The sequence below is a fragment of the Podarcis tiliguerta genome, assembly GCF_965153285.1.
Source record: "Podarcis tiliguerta genome assembly, chromosome: 1".
In the NCBI taxonomy this organism is placed as follows: Eukaryota; Metazoa; Chordata; class Lepidosauria; order Squamata; family Lacertidae; genus Podarcis; species Podarcis tiliguerta.
Window position 1 is genome coordinate 18,445,465 of NC_139534.1, and position 16,948 is coordinate 18,462,412.

At 42.5% G+C, this 16,948-nt stretch overlaps 1 protein-coding gene across 1 annotated transcript in view; it reads left to right on the forward strand.

The window, feature by feature from the left end:
* COL5A2 (collagen type V alpha 2 chain) overlaps positions 1-16,948 on the forward strand; it is a 208,781-nt gene that overhangs the window by 164,996 nt on the left and 26,837 nt on the right. Inside the window, exons 29-43 of the mRNA XM_083405532.1 lie at positions 1,831-1,929; positions 2,484-2,537; positions 3,820-3,918; positions 6,060-6,113; positions 6,230-6,283; positions 7,384-7,437; positions 9,302-9,355; positions 10,198-10,242; positions 11,179-11,277; positions 13,015-13,122; positions 13,709-13,762; positions 14,291-14,344; positions 14,454-14,507; positions 15,268-15,321; positions 16,765-16,872. Coding sequence (XP_083261658.1) covers positions 1,831-1,929; positions 2,484-2,537; positions 3,820-3,918; positions 6,060-6,113; positions 6,230-6,283; positions 7,384-7,437; positions 9,302-9,355; positions 10,198-10,242; positions 11,179-11,277; positions 13,015-13,122; positions 13,709-13,762; positions 14,291-14,344; positions 14,454-14,507; positions 15,268-15,321; positions 16,765-16,872 — 1,044 coding nt within the window. The remainder of the gene's footprint in view (positions 1-1,830; positions 1,930-2,483; positions 2,538-3,819; positions 3,919-6,059; positions 6,114-6,229; positions 6,284-7,383; positions 7,438-9,301; positions 9,356-10,197; positions 10,243-11,178; positions 11,278-13,014; positions 13,123-13,708; positions 13,763-14,290; positions 14,345-14,453; positions 14,508-15,267; positions 15,322-16,764; positions 16,873-16,948) is intronic.

The following is a 16,948-nucleotide window of genomic DNA, read 5'->3' on the forward strand; positions in this document are numbered from 1 at the left end:
GGCAAAACCACCAGACATGGCCGACTGGCGTGGTGGAAAATTCTTGTTTGGCCCCGAATATGGTGATCAACAATGCCTATCGCGAGGTCAAGCACAGCACCAGTTGCCAAAGATAAGGGAAGATGGGTGGGAGACCCAACGAGGAACGTTCTGCGGAGGAAGAGGCAGGTCACCTTATATGTCCAAGGAGAGGACCCAAGTGAAACCTGTAGACTCAGTTGGTCCCACCCTCCGGGAAGAGCCTGTTTCCTAGCTCGCCCATGATTGGCCAGTTTGCAGGCAGGCTTGCATCTGGCTTCCTGGCTGGCGTGGAAGACCGTTTGGCTCCTTGCTGGCTGGGAAACCCGTGCAGTTGCACCACATCGGACTGCACAGATCATTGGCAGAGGAAGGGGGTATGGTGGGTACAGTCCGCCCTGGGTGTCATCCCTGAGGGGGGTGACATCGCTGCCCCGCCCCCCTGGGATGCTCGCCACCTCTGGCACAGGGAGAGGTGTGTCGGGCCACAATACCGCCAGACCTTTAAGGGTAAGCAGACTTCCTTGACATATATACAGCTGTACCTTGGAAGTCGAACATATTCTGTTCCGCAAGTCAAACAGACATCCGGAACAGATTCTGTTCGACTTCCAAAACGTTCAGAAACCAAGGCACTGCTTCTGATTGGCTGCAGGAAGCTCCTGCAGCCAATCGGAAGCTGCAGAAGCCCCATCGGAAGTTTGGGTTCCAAAGGACGTTCGCAAACCGGAACACTCACTTCCGGGTTTGCGGCGTTCGGGAGTCAAAATGTCCGAGGACCAAGGTGTTCAGGATCCAAGGTACAACTGTATAGTTATTTGTCCCTTCTCAGCGCATCTCCATTTGCACAAACTCCTATGTTGTTAATAGAGCACATGTTAGAGTGCATAGGTATTTGCCCACATATTTGTTTTTGCTTCAGAATATTTGTAGTCTGCTTTTTTTCACTGGCCGATAAGATATCTGAGGAAAACAAATGATTTTTAAATGAATTCTGGATTGGCTTTATTGTAAAATACCTCTCGGAAATAAAATCCTGTGGTACACACACTCACACTCCCTTTAATTATCTCCACCACTGACATGCTGGAAATGCAAAACAAAAGAGGGTGATTTCTACCACATGTGGTGGACCTGTGAGAAAGTGAAAAGGTTTTGGGGACTTATTTATGATGAATTAAAAAAAAATCTTGAAATATACTTTCCCCAAAAAACCCGAAGCCTTTTTGTTGGGAATGGTCGGAGAGGAGATAAAAAAAGAAGACGAAATAATGTTCCAATATTCAACAGTAGTAGCCAGGATATTGCTAGCGCAAAACTGGAAGACCTCTAATATCCCAACGGTTAGAGAATGGCAAATCAAATTATTCGAGTATATTGAATTAGCAAAGATGACACAAAAAACCAGGCATCAAAAAAGTGAAAAATTTATTAACGATTGGAATAAATTCATAACATATATAGAAACAAATTTAGGAAATATCAAAATCACAGTAGGTGTAACGTAAAACTTGCGATGTATAGATAGAGGGTGAAATACGATACCGCAGAAAGGTAGTGTGGTTATATAGCCCAACTAAGATGAAGGGAAGTCAATCAATGTGTGGCTATGAATTGATCTTGGTTTGTTTGTGATAAGTTGTTTTCTCTTTCTTCTCACTTTCTCTTTTTTCTCTTTGTATTTATTGTTTGTTTGTGTGTTCTTGTTTTTTTATTTTGTATGGTTTTGTCTTAAAAAAAACCTTAATAAAAAGAATTTAAAAAAAATATTATCTCCACCACTGACTAACGTGACTTGGCTTTCCCTCGCAGGGCGCTCAAGGAGAACGTGGTCCTGCAGGGGCTTCCGGTCCTAAAGGAAGTCAAGGTGATCCCGGTCGCACAGGAGAACCAGGCCTCCCAGGTGCCAGGGTAAGAGAACTCGTTTGTCTCATTTCCAAGAGACAGAGGTGAATGGTCAGTTTGGGACGTCTAAAGCTTAGACTGATTTGAGAGAGCACACCAACATTTTCTGCTGGTAAAATCTGCTAGGCATTTCATTGGCTGGTAATGTAAAAGAAGTTTTAGTGGGAGAATTCCGAAGATCATATAGAGATAGACGTATAGATTTATTCCGTCTGTGGAATTCTGTGGAGGGCTTTGTAAACGTTAGTCTTTTTTATAGCTCAAGATGGTGACAGCCATAACTAAAATACTGTGATAATACAGGTGGTGACCTTTTCAGATGCATCCAACTGATGCACAATTGACGGCGTGAGGGTCCTTTTGAACCCAGAAAAAAGCAGAATAGGGCAGGGCAAAGCAGAGCACAATGAGGGGGCTGGAAATGGAACCCCTGCATGGAATGGTTGCCTCCTGTATTATGATAATGTCTAAATATGCCTTATGAATATATGTGACTTGGAGCTGAATCTAGCAGTCAAGTGCTAAAACGGACGCTGTTTTGTAATATCTTCCTTTTATAGGGTCTTACAGGGAATCCAGGTGTTTCAGGTCCAGAAGGAAAATCTGGACCCTTGGTAAGTACATTTAGACATCTCTAGGGGATGGGATTTGGTTGACTGTGCTCTGGACTTCCTCTTGGTTCACACTTGGTGCTGACCTTTAAAGCTCTAAACGGCCTCGGCCCAGTATACCTGAAGGAGCGTCTCCACCACCATTGTTCAGCGCGTACACTGAGGTCCAGTGCTGAGGGCCTTCTGGTGGTTCCCTCACCGTGAGAAGCAAAGTTATAGGGAACCAAGCAGAGGGCCTTCTTGGTAGTGGCACCTGCCCTGTGGAACGCCCTCCCATCAGATGTCAAAGAAATAAACAACTATATGACATTTAGAAGACATCTGAAGGCAGCTCTGTTTAGGGAAGTTTTTCATGAATGATGTTTTAATGTATTTTTAATCTTTTGTTGGAAGCCACTCAGATGGGCGGGGTAATAACAACAACAACAACAACTACACAGGGAATATGCTGGCTAAAGTTGTCAGTCCAAGGTTGCTTCCAGATGGGGGCATAATATTGAAGTTGGGTCATTCAGATATTGCAAAAGGGTTGTTGGCCTCAGGTGGTGGGTTGTTGTCATGGCTTTTAAAAAGCTTGCTGGGCTTTTTGTAGAAAGCGTAAATGCAGATTGATCAGGGAAAATATGAGCTTGCATTTTGATGCTTACAATGTCATGTGGATGCTTAAAAAAAATTACATGCATGAGCAGCACTAATCCAAAGAATTTAGATATAACACTCTAAATACTGAATGGGATAGCCTACTGAATACTGACCACAGATGGATTTAATGAAAGCAGATAGTTATATACTGCAGCTGCAGTCTTGCATATGCACTTACGTATGCGTGTGTCTCATCGAATGCAGCAACTAAAAATGAAGTAGGATTGCGTTATGTGAATTAAACTTTCATTTTTTAAATTCAACAAGATTATAATGTTGGAACTCACAACTGTCTGTCCCCGTCCCCCCCAATGCTTGAAACTGCTATGATTTAAATTACATCGCTATGGCATCTGCATGTGAAATCAGAAAAACAAACTACAGAATGCAATCTACAAAATACATATGTTATGAAAACGTTATCTTCCCTTTCCTTATCAACTGCATGGCTTGCATTAAAGAAGGCATTAGATTCAGATTCTTTGCACCTTTCTGCCTTCCTCATTCCTTAAAAGGCTTTGCAGTGGTTTGTGCAATGGTTCTGAAGGCCATGTGTACATGGCTGTCTTTAAGGGAAGAAACCAGACCAAATTTGTATAATATTTCAGCATTAAATGCTTGGGGTTTTTGTTTTGCTTTGCAGGGAGCTCCAGGAGAAGATGGGCGACCAGGCCCAGCAGGTCCAATAGGAATTCGAGGCCAGCCGGGTAGCATGGGTCTCCCTGGGCCAAAAGGCAGTAGTGTACGTATTATTTCTTTCTCTACAAGGTATTTTGGAAAGTGGTTTGTCTGATGATTGTCTGTAACACCTCTTGAAGAGATCATTGCCATACTTGTCCTCATGGTTATCAAGATGAAGGAGCTGGCTTCCATCTGTGTTTGGGTACAATCGGATGCCATTTTGAATCACGATGGCGAACAAAAATGTTCCAGACTGCACTGGTTTAGACACCTCTGGAGATAACACTGACAAATTCGGCACAACCATTTCCCACACCAAGGAGCGGATTGTGATGTACGTCCGCGAAAGATCAGATTCATTTTGAATCAAGATGATGGATTGAAATGTTCCAAACTACACTGATTGGGACACCTCTGCAGATATTTGACAAACACACATGGATCTGCTTTGCCTTGGTGAAAACCTAGAGAAAACAATGTCTCTGTTAGTTTAGAGTTCCAACACTGGGCACTTTGTTTGAGACCATACAGGGATTTCTTGAGAGCACAAACCAATCCCTTCTTTACCTGTACTCCTTCAGGTGGTAGCATATAAATTGATGCTCCCAGGGTCCCAGTAGAAAATGCTGTGTTCACATTGTGATGTGAAACATGCATTTTCTCCTCTGCAGCAATTTTGAGCAAAAGCCTAATGCTCTCATTACTGGATGGTGGGTGAGTAGGACTCATGATAGTCTTGACCTGGTAGCAGAGGATGGTTATGAACATCCTGTCTCAGTCACTTCCCACATTGTGGAATGAGAACATACACCATCATGTGATAAAAAAAACCCCAATCCCATGACTGCAAGCATGGGGAAAGAATCCTAACAGTGTCCATGATTTGGCATGATGGTTCCTGAGATGGAGAAATGGGATTTGATGGACCAAACTGTTCCAGACTGCATTGAAGGCAGCTTGGTAAGCAGCAGTCATGGAGTGGAAGCTGGTGGAGTTGTCATCAGCAGGGATGCCTGGGACCTGAACCTCACTGGGCCATGAGACATATTGGAGGCAATGCTGTGGGAGAGTGAAAGGGCCAAGATGGAAGAACAAGCAAGAACAATGGATGGAAGAACAAACAAGATGGAAGAACAAGCACAGCTGCCAAGCACATACAGCAGCTGTGAGGGAGCAGCTCACCGAGGGTGCAATCCTGTTGCCTGTAGGGGTCTGCTTTGCCATTGTGTTCTGTCCAGGGAACATGTTGGCAGAGCAGCACCCAGCAGAATGTAGCCCTCCTCTCTGCAGAGGGTGGGGAACATACCGTATTTTTCGCTCTTTAAGACGCACCCGGCCATAAGACGCACCTAGTTTTTAAAAGTGCTATGATGCTCATGTACTGCTTGTGGGCTTCCCACAGGCATCAAGCTGGCCACTGTGTGGCCACAGTGCTGGCCATTGTCTCTGTGCAGCGCCCCTTCAGTGAAGCAGGAGGAGGAACAGAAGGGGCTCCGTTCCTCCTCCCGCTTCATAGGAGAGACACTTCGCTGAAGGGGCGCTGCGCAGCTCTCCCTCTCTGTGCAGAGCCTCTCCTGCGAAGCGCCATTCGCTCCATAAGACGCACTCACATTTCCCCTTACTTTTTAGGAGGGGAAAAGTGTGTCTTATGGAGCGAAAAATATGGTAGCATCTCATGCTGCTTCCCGCTCCTGGCTGTCTAGGGTTTAAAAAGCCCTAGTTAAAAATTAGTCACATCCCTTAAAATAATTCGGGACTGGATCCTGGTTGAGTGTTTCCCTGGTTGACCAGCATCAGGTCACTGGATGGGAGCCATGTACGGCCCTAAAAACCAACAAATTCCCTTATCCATTTATAAATCCCAACATATATCTATAGAATCATAGAACTGTAGAGTTGGAAGGGACCCTGAGGATCATCTGGTCCAACCCCTTGCAATGCAGGAATATGCAGCTGTCCCATACGGGGATCGAACCTGCAACCATGACGTTATCAGCACCATGCTCTAACCAACTGAGCTATTCAGACATGGACTGTCCATCCATCCATCCATCCATCCATCCGTCTGTCTATTCCTGAGCAGTGCTGTGTACATCCTGCTAGTGTCTTAATAGTTTACACTGATATATCAAGCTGGCTACATTTTGACTTACAATAATAGAAACATAAATAATATATCCCCCCCCTTTTTTTGCAAATTAGGGAGACCCTGGAAAACCTGGAGAAGCAGGCAATGCTGGTGTCCCAGGGCAGAGAGTAAGTATTTTTTTTTAGTATTTTTCATTGTCTAAATACAACAACCTTTCGCTTTGCCACAGACACATATCCATATGTGTTTGCCAAATCACTATTCTTTTATTATATTATTTTAGGGAGCTCCCGGGAAAGATGGTGAAGTTGGCCCTGCTGGTCCCGTTGGTCCGCCTGTAAGTTTCCAAGCAAAGCTATATGAGTAAATTATTCTGGTATCCCTTGTTTGGCATGAATGCTCCCCCAAAGTGAGAATACTGGTCATACTGTTAATTTTTATACTTTGGTGACTATAATTTGAGCTATTTGTCCACACAAATGTATATGTATGATTCTCTGATACATTTGTGTTTTTTAAATAAGTCGAAGGATTATGGGACGGGACATTCATGAATACGGACATATGTCAAAATGTGACGTAGGTTAGAGTGAAGACCAAGAGGCATAGGACTGCTGTATGAGCAGGTGGAAGACAAAGACTGCAGACATACAATATGTTAAAAATATCACTGGGGGAATCTTTCCAGTTTCTCCCCCTCTTGTAACATTGTTGGAATTGGAAGAACAGGTGTCTTATTCTATTCCTGCTATTGACTACTGACACTTAAGCAATATATTTTAGAGTTGTCTGCAGACCACAAGATTAAGTTTGGACCCCAATTCAATGCTTTGAAAAACTGACCGATTTTTGTCTGTAACCCTTTGGAGGCTGCCCAGTTTGAGTCTGGTCCAAATCCCAGTTTGGGGGGAAAATGAGTCTCTGTGCCTTCCCTTTCACTATTACGGGGAAAATTTTTTTAAGTGGTTATACCTTTTCTTCTGACAGCCTTTGATGGTGTTTTCAAACCCAGTTGCCTTTCCTGGGTGGGTGAAGCCTGCCAAATTACAGTCAAATATGTCCAAGAGTTTTGGTGCTGAGTAGCTTTACATAAACAAACGAACACACACATGTAAAAACATTTTTTTTGGGGGGGGGGAGAAGAATTGGGTTAACTCTGCAGCCTTGACATCTCATTATGAGACATGGGCATAGCCAAGGGGGTGGGCAGCGGGCAGCTGCCCCCCAAAATCAATACATATCTGAGGTTTGGCCCCCCTAACGAAAGCTTGCCCCCTTAACAAAAATCCTGGCTATGTCCATGTTCTGAGAAGTAAAATCTTGCCAAGTTTCAGAAGAATAGCTGCAGTGGTTTTCATGCAAGGTAGTGGGCGTGGTTAAAAATGATAAACTTCTCTTCTGTTTCAGTAAAGAATACAATTGTTTATTTCTTTTTAGGGACTAGCGGGAGAAAGAGGGGAACAAGGCCCCCCGGGTCCTACAGGTTTCCAGGTGAATATTTATCAAATTTATTTTCAATTTAACCTACCGAAGGGCATTAAGTAAAAGAATGAAATATCAACTAAAATAATAATAAACCATGTTCATAAAACACCCCATGCTTTCTTAATCCTAGTCACTGTGTTGTTGTTTAGTTGTTTAGTCGTGTCCGACTCTTCGTGACCCCATGGACCAGAGCATGCCAGGCACTCCTGTCTTCCACTGCCTCCCGCAGTTTGGTCAGACTCATGTTGGTAGTGTAGTGCAAAGGTATCATGTAATTGGGAAATATCTAATACAGTGGTACCTCGGGTTACATACGCTTCAGGTTACAGACACTTCAGGTTACAGACTCCGCTAACCCAGAAATAGTACCTCAGGTTAAGAACTTTGCTTCAGGATAAGAACAGAAATCGTGCAGCGGTGGCACAGTGGCAGCAGGAGGCCCCATTAGCTAATGTGGTGCTTCAGGTTAAGAACAGTTTCAGTTTAAGAACAGACCTCCAGAACAAATTAAGTTCTTAACCCGAGGTACCACTGTAATGGCAATGTTCACAGCAGAGAAGTTAGCCTGGTGAATGCTTCTATTGGTGCCTTCATTAAATCGACTTGGGGTGGAACTAGAAGGGCTCTCAACTAATCATGGATATTGCAATGGGACATGGGAAGGAAGGTGGCCACAATCCCACTCGGGACCTTTTTAGGAGGGTTGACAATGAATTAAAACAATTTCTAGCATGAAAAGTCCTCTTTCCTTGTATTTTCATTCTTTCTCAAAGTTATACACCAGATGCAACCTAGCCTCAAAACAGTATGCTCTTATGGATTACAATTTGTCCTCGTTGATTAAAATTGACACTCACTGATGGGAGTCTCTGGTCCGTGAGCCAAATTGGGTTCAACAGGCCTCCCAATTTGGCCTCTAAGGCTGCTTTGGGCCACCTGCCACTCACCTGCCATCGTATGGCATGGGGCAGGAAAAGACAGCATTGCAAAGGAACAATTGGAAGCCTTAGAGTATGCTCCTTATTTATTATTCCTTTGTAGCACTGACTTGCCTTTCGTGCTGTTTAAATCTGGCACCGAATGCAACTATTGCTGTCATTTTGGACGTGATTGTATCTACCTGACATCATATAACATCAGGTGATTGACATGTAGAGAGCCCCACCCACCTGTCCAGTGCTCCGGATGAAAGTGGTTCCCCACCCCTGAGTTAAAAAATTATTAAACTGATCATGTTTTGCAGCCCTATCATAAAAAATGTCAACTTTCATATCCTGTGAAGAGGAGGTACTTTAGCAAAAATGGAACAATCCATTACATTTTTCAGTTTAAATATGCAGTGGGGCTGATATCCTATACCACTATTACTGGATGCAAGTCCATTTCTTTTCTCAAGTTACCCACAATTGCTCTGTTGCGGAGGTTTCCAATGGTGGTCCACAGACCCCAAGGGGTCTATCTAACCCACCCAGGAAAATACCCGTCAACTGTCCAAGTCACCCCATTTTGGGAGGCCGTGCTCTTGGGTGAGAGCATGATGCCCCAAAATGCACACAATAGTGAGGATGTGCGTCTCGTGTGAGATCGTGTGGGTCATGTAACTCAGGCAGGTGTGTGACGCAGAAGACACACATCCTGGTTCTGCACTGGGACATGTTGGAGGGTATGGTGGCACCATTCGCATAACAAAAAATGTCAACATTTTCAAAAGTAGAGGGTCCATGACTGGGTTTTTGAAAAACAGGGGGTCCACAGTACTTAGCTAAGTGGAAACCACTATCCTATTGTAGTCCATATAAAATACCATAGACAATCCTTCCATTGTGTTTTCCTAGATGTCCAGTGACCTTTCTGCTCATTTTCCCCACAGGGTTTACCTGGTCCTCCAGGTCCTCCAGGCGAGGGCGGAAAGCCAGGTGATCAGGTAACTATGTTTTAAATTCCTTCCCCCTTTTCCTGCGGTTCCTTAAATTTATTTTTTCATATCTTCTGCATATCCAAATTCATTTAACTTACTCATTTAATTATCTGCTGTAAATATAGACTCTTATAAAACAATAATCCTGCTAATGTTTTTATCTGTTTACAATTTATTTGCAAATATTCAATAAACCACTTCCAATCTTTTATAAAAAGTTTGTTATCTTGATCTCTTATTCTTTTGGTAAGTTTTACCATTTCTGCATATTCCATAAGTTTTTGTATCCATTCTTCCTTTACTCGGACTTCTGCTTCTTTCCATTTTGGGGCAAGTAACATTCTTGCTGCTGTAGTAGCATACATAAATAAATTTCTACGCAATTTTGGTAGTTCCGTCCCTATAATTCCAAAAAGAAAATATTCTGGGTTTTTAAAATAAAAGTTATTTTGAACATCCTTTTCAATTCATTATATATCATTTCCCAGTAAGCTTTAACCTTACAAATTTTTAAATCTTAAATGGATTGTAAAATTAATGAAAAGTATAAATTTGAAAAGTATAATTAAATAAAAACAAAAACAAACAAACAATGTTTTAACTTGCCATTCATAAGTTAGGTTGCTTTATAACATTCTTTTGCCATTTCATGTGTTATAGCGCAATATCTCCTGTGTTTACAATATGAATCAATTCCTTTTTGGGCTGGTATATTTTCAGCATGAACAACTTCACTTCAGAACAATGCTTTTATAGCCAGCCTAATAATGATGAATAGAAAAAAAAAGTTCCCCCTGGATTTTCTCTGTTTAGCCGTCAGTAATGATTTATTTGCTCTCCTCTTATAGGGTGTTCCTGGTGATCCTGGAGTTTCAGGCCCTTTGGGTCCAAGGGTAAGCTGTACTTTTGCTTTTGTTCTGAAACTGTTAACCATAGTTTCTTGGTTCAGCTGAAAAGGTAAACCAGTGCTATTTTTCTAGAAAAAGAGGTGCCGGAACTCCCCATGAACTCCCCACTTGTTCTCTTATAATGGCAATGGCGTCCACCTGAGCGGTGCTGGAACTGAGTGTTTTCCAGCTGAAAAAAAATAGCCCTGAGGGAAACTATAGTTAATGGAAGACTTCCTAGTTTGTTTGGTCACTCACATGAAGGTCAAAGCAAAATATGATTGTCTGAATATGACTCTTGAATTTTCAGTTTGTTCATATGTCTATATGTTTACACTGCTAGTTACATTTCTGTACCGTTTTTCCTCCATGGAGCTTAAAGCAGCACACATGAGGCTGCACTCCCAAGCTCATCTCCCATTCAGGTACCAGCCAGGCCTAGATCTTCTTAGCTTTAGAGATGAAAGTACATCAGGTGGCAGCAAACTACTCTCTCTGACCCAGTGTTGGTGTCACAGTTTCAACTAGTAATGACACATCAGCAACTTGTGGCAATTGTGAGGAACTCTTTGACTTACCATTTGTGTGGCATATGAGGCCTTTGCATAAAATGTGCAGTATCAGCTGAAACATTTCTGCTCTGTAATAAAGATATAGTACTAAACCACGTTTCCCTTATCGATTGCCTTTTCACAGGTGAGGGCACTTGCACCTGTTTCTTGCACAAGGGAGTGAGTGGAGAAGGGAAAATGCAGGCCTAGCATAATATGCTGTACAAAATGTCACCAATGTCAATGATGGATTATTCTTTAAACTCTATTTTTGTACAATTCATATCCAGTGTCTGCAGAATTCACTATCTCCTTGTCCTGTAATAATTATGAGCATTACAGCCAGCAAACCCAGAGTGGCTAGATAATTGCTTAATATGTCTATTTCCAGGGTGAACGTGGCAATCCAGGTGAGAGAGGAAATCCAGGAGCGTCTGGTCTTCAGGGGGAAAAGGGAATGGCTGGAGGTCAAGGTCCTGATGGTCCAAAGGTAATTTTGTGTGTGTGTGTGTCCTATTCAAAACTGACAAGGGCAAACCAGCATGTACAAAACAATTACGTTCTGGAAAAATCCAGCAAGATGCTGGTCAGGTGATGATCCTATCAAATTTTAGTAGGTGACTAAGGAAGCTGAGAATACACAGGAAAGTTAAATATTAAGGGACAATTTAAAGCATCCTTTTCATATAATGGTACGGTGGAAGTTTTTCCTGTCTTAACCTTGCTACAGATGTGGCCCACATCATGCTCTTTCGTGTTGCACAACTAACCAAGGTAGCTGACATTGCCTTGCAGAAAAGTTTATAATTTACTGGTCCACAAAAATGGCGACTTGCTTTTTGTGTGCACCTGTGTTGCTTGTGCTTTAAAAGAAAAAAGAAGCAGTTCTCTTCTAGTTTAAACAAACTTCCTTGCTTGGTCACTCATAGGCAATTCTTGCTCACCACTGGCAGTTGTATGTCTGTCTACAAGCCTGGACTAAAGAGCACGGCTGTGATTTTAATCCCCACCCCCAAATTGGCAGAATAGGCCCATCTTTAGTAGTATTGTATCATTAACCTCAGGAGAAATCTACTTGGCTCCCTGTTGGTCATTTATGTAATCCATTCCCTTCTTGTATATAACCCACATTTTCCATGGATATGTGACTAGATTGGGTTTGCAAGTATGTGGCTTCGCCCAGCCAAGCACAAGCTTCCAGCCATATATTGTGATCTGCTGTTTATATGGTATCAGTCAGGCAGTAAACCCGGAACATTTTCCAACCCTGGCATGTTGCCATTTGTGGCTGGTGGGATTCATTCTTACTGGTGGGCCATGGATTGGGAAGATCTGGACTAGAACTAGGTTTAGGAGAAACATACAAGTGTACTCCAGAATCCTAACATGAGCATTGGTGTTTTTTGGGTTTTTTGGCTAATTAATTATTATTAAGTTTTCAAAAAAGAGATCAACAAATTTATCAAATCTCAAATTAATTTCCAGTTTAATGTATCTTTAGAGGTTGACTTCTGACTCATACTTCCATAGTACTTTTTTTTTTAATTGCCCGCCCTTTCCTACCGCATTATACAAAGAGATCTCCTCTGTTACAAAACCTGATGTAATTATGGTCATCTTTCTGCCATTGCTTAAGCTAATGTGAGCATTGTTGACATCCATTTTCCTGCAAAAACGTTAAGCAGAAAAATATAACAGAAAAATGAAGAGGAGATACAAGAGGATTGGAAGAAATTTAAAGAATATTTAGCCAAATGTTGTGATATAAGATAAATAGAAAATTCTTGGAAGTAACAAATAGGCTTAGGGGTAGAATAAGAATGTGTGTAGTAAATATTAAGGATTAGAATATTAATAAAGAAGAGGTTCGTTAATGAAAGGAGTTAATATTAGAAATATGAAGTAGGTGAACTGTTATATAGGTGATTTAATGAAATTCAGATAGAGGGGGTTTGAGGAAGTCAGTTATCAATGTAATGAGAATTAGATATTTAAAGATACAAATTTCCTTTCTGTTTAGTTGTGTTTATTGTGGTGTAATGTGTTTTTCTTTGTTATGTGGTTTGTTATGTCTTTTTTGTGATAAATGTGGAAAATACAATTTAAAAAATTGGAAAAAAAGAAAGAAAAATGAAAGCCACTCTTGTAAGTTTCCACAGATATGAGAAGACCTCTTAATTTCCATTTTGCGACGGAAAAAAGACCCAATTTCCTTTATTCACTGTAGGGGAATCCCGGCCCCACTGGAACTCCTGGGGATCAAGGGCCACCAGGTCTTCAGGGTATGCCGGGAGAAAGAGGTATTGCTGGAACTCCTGGTCCCAAAGGCGATAGGGTAAGCGTCCCTCCCCCTTTATTTCTCCTTCAAGTACAGTGGTGCCCCGCAAGATGAATGCCTCACAAGACGGAAAACCCACTAGACGAAAGGGTTTTCCATTTGGGAGGTGCTTCGCAAAACGAATTTCCTATGGGCTTGCTTCGCAAGACGAAAATGTCTTGTGAGTTCCTGCGAGGTTTTTTCCTCCCCCCCTTTTCCCCAAGCCGCTAAGCCGCTTATCAGCTGATCCGCTAAGCCGCTAAGCGGCTTAACAGCTGATCCGCTAAGCGGCTTAACAGCTGATCCGCTAAGCCGCTTATCAGCTGATCCGCTAAGCCGCTTATCAGCTGATCCGCTAAGCCGCTTATCAGCTGATCCGCTAAGCCGCTTATCAGCTGATCCGCTAAGCCCGCTAAGCCGCTAATAGCGCTAAGCCACTAATGGGCTTGCTTCGCAAGACGAAAAAAACCGCAAGACGAAGAGACTCGAGGAACGGATTCTTTTTGTCTTGCGAGGCACTACTGTACTGGTTTTCTGTCCACGATTCTGCATCTCGCTTATCATGCATTGCAAATAACTTGAACTTTTGTTATGCTTTTCTCAGGGCAGTATAGGAGAAAAAGGCAGCGAAGGTACAGCTGGAAACGATGGCGCAAGGGTGAGTCAGTTATTGGTTTCTCTTCTTATCTCCCCCACCCACATCCGGGTGACATAATAATGTGCTCTAAAATCCTCTTTGGTTGCTCATACAATTGGGAATTCCTGGTGACGAGAAATCAACAGCTATGCACACTAAACTGGAGCAATGTGGTTTTGATATCAGGAGTTAAGAAACTGGAGTTGGTTTTGAGGATGGGGGGGGGGGGGGCTGAATCACACAGCTCCATTTATCTCTGTGCTCTTCATACTGCAGTCATTTTATTCCAGAAGTGTCACACACACCATTTGAAAGTGCCCAACGTAATAGCTCCAGAATCGATTCTACTATAGGGTCCAAACCTTGGAGGTTTTTAAACAGAGGCTGGATGGCCACCTGGCATGTTGAGATTCCTTCCATGTGGGGGCTTGAACTCGGGTGACCCCTGAGGTCTTTCCCCCAAGTTTGGGAAGCCCTGCTTTAAATGCAGGGCTCTGAAAATTCACTCCTTTGACTGGATATTTACTATGATTATTTATTATTCCATAGGGTCTCCCAGGTCCATTAGGCCCAGTTGGCCCCGCAGGTCCCGCTGGTGAAAAGGTAAAAGGATTTTGGTAAACACGTCAGTGTCTTTTGTGGTATTCTATTACTTTTTATCTATTCCAGACTATGCGCAATAATATATTGTGTACTTTCCCCCCCCTTTAAGGGTGAACCTGGTCCTCGAGGTTTAGTCGGCCCTGCAGGCTCTCGTGGAAATCCTGTAAGTGAACAACTGAATTTACATTCCTTTTTTCCCTTATGCTTTTGTTTTTCCTTGCAAAGGACTAGTTCCTTCTCCTCCTGCTGCTCCCGCCTGCTTATTTAGTTACCCTCTAGCTGCTTCTTTCACCCCAGGATTCCCTGCCTCCACACTTAATTAGTTTCTTCTATTTAACTTGACCAAGCTTTCTCAACTTGTTAAGTTTCACTTCCCCTTATACTGCTAACTATGCATCTCTGTTAGTCTTGTGATTCTATGCATCCATAATTTTGAGTTCCTTCGATTTCTCCCTACAATTAATCCCCCCAAATGATTTGTTAGCTAAATAATTATATGTACATTAATATGCGCGTGCTATTTTAGTCCTTTGGTAAAACTTAAAAGAGCTATGTCATAAAATAAGTAATTACTTTAGGCGTTGAAAAGCCATCCCTACTTATAGCATATGGGAATGACGGACATTATGACAATTACCAAGGTGGGTCCCTGAGTCCAGGGAATGAATATAGGCTTGCTCATCGCTTTCTGGGCTTCTTTCCTAAATTAACGATAACTGTACAATTAGCTTCTTTTACGAAGCAAATGGTGTAACAAGTGTAGCTGTTGCATAAAATCAACATATTTTTCAACAGAAAATTCCTTAGAATCATTCTTGTCCCTCTCATGTTATTTTGCTATAGAGGCCTGCATTTTATGTCTTTAGAAGCAAGTTTTGAATATCCCTTTAAAACCATTTTCTCTCTCTAAATTTCATCCTCAGGGTTCCCGTGGTGAAAATGGCCCAACCGGTCCGGTTGGTTTTGCTGGTCCCCAGGTATGCGAATCTTCTAATAAAGTTTATTTTAATCACCACCTGTTATAGCATCCATGTTATCTTCTGCACAGTAAGATGCTAGACTATTCTGAAAGATTCTTAAAACAAGGGTCATTTGCTAGCATTTGTAAAATAGCCCTTAGAACAGTAGTAAATGCAAGTCATTAAAACATTTTGCTGATAACAGGTCGAAACACTTTGATGCTATGCCCTTACGTGTTTACCACTCAGATGTACCCAAGTGAATTTCCTTTATTTGTGCTCTACCTAGTTATCAGTATAGGGATGTGTCATAGCTGAGAGATAGAGCATGTGCATTTTCATGCAGGACATCCTAGGAAATCTCCAAGATTTCCAGGGAGGACTGGGAAAAGTTTGTGCCTGAAATCCTGGAGAGTGTCAGGGGCTGGTCTGAGAAGGAATGGTGGGAACCACTGCCCCTCTCTTCCTACACCTTCCCAAGAAGAGGAGGACTGTATAGATTTAGAACAGTGGTTTGCAGAAGGTCATAGTTCAGAGGCTGCAGAGGGGAGAAGCTGGGAAATATTGGGGGAGCATCAGGAAGAAGAAGCACCATGTGAGAGACAGCTAGCAGACTCGGTGTCCCTTGAAAGCATTCCTGAACCCCCCTCTCCCAGAACCAGGTGTGCCTTGAGGGTAGTAGAACAGAAAACTCAGAGGCAGAAAGCAAAGATCAGCCGGCATGGGGTGACATAGAATAGGAGGGACTGAAGGAGTGGGACTTTACTTGGAGCAATGCTATTATCTAAGAGAGACTGCATTCCTTTGTCTCTCTCTATGAATATTGAATAAACTACTTGGTAAGAACTCTTCTGGTTTTTCTGCTTCTTGGCACCCCACCGTTTGAGAGATAGGATTCCCTGAAGCCTTGACAGAGAGCCACTGCCATTCAGTGTAGATCTCATTGGACCAATTTTCTGGCTTCCGGAACAGTTCAAAAACCAAGCCGCGGAAGCCGTGCTGGACATTCGGCTTCTGAAAATGGTTCATAAACCGGAACAATCACTTCTGGTTTTTGATCGCTTGGGAGCCGAAACGTACGAGTTCAAAGGTGTTTAGCTTCCGAGGTTCCACTGTATAAGGCAACTTCTTTGGTGGAGAATAGAATACATCTAAATTATGTAATCGATTCCAGACTACCTGCAGCCTTGACTATTATTTACATTGTATATGCAGGGAGTTTTGTTTTTGATTTTAAAGGGGTGTGGGTATCTGGGGGTTGTTTGTTGTGTATATTTTTTCGAAAGTGAAAAATAAAGCAGTTTAAAAATAAGCAACTTCGTATGTCCAATGTCATGCAAATGCATTAAATAAACGAATAAACTTTGCTATTCAGTGATCCATTGGTGTTTAGAATGTAAAGCTGGGAACCTTTCGAAGGTCTCTAACGTGGTGTTTCCTGCTGTGTGTCCGTGTTTACAGGGGCCTGATGGTCAACCAGGTGTGAAAGGTGAACCTGGGGAGCCTGGGCAGAAAGGAGATGCTGGATCTCCAGGACCCCAGGGTCTTGCAGGGTCTCATGGACCACCAGTAAGTACAAGCAGCGCTGGAAAATGTGATGCAGGGTTTCTGTCTATTGCAGCAGCTGAATATCTCCTTTGTTTTC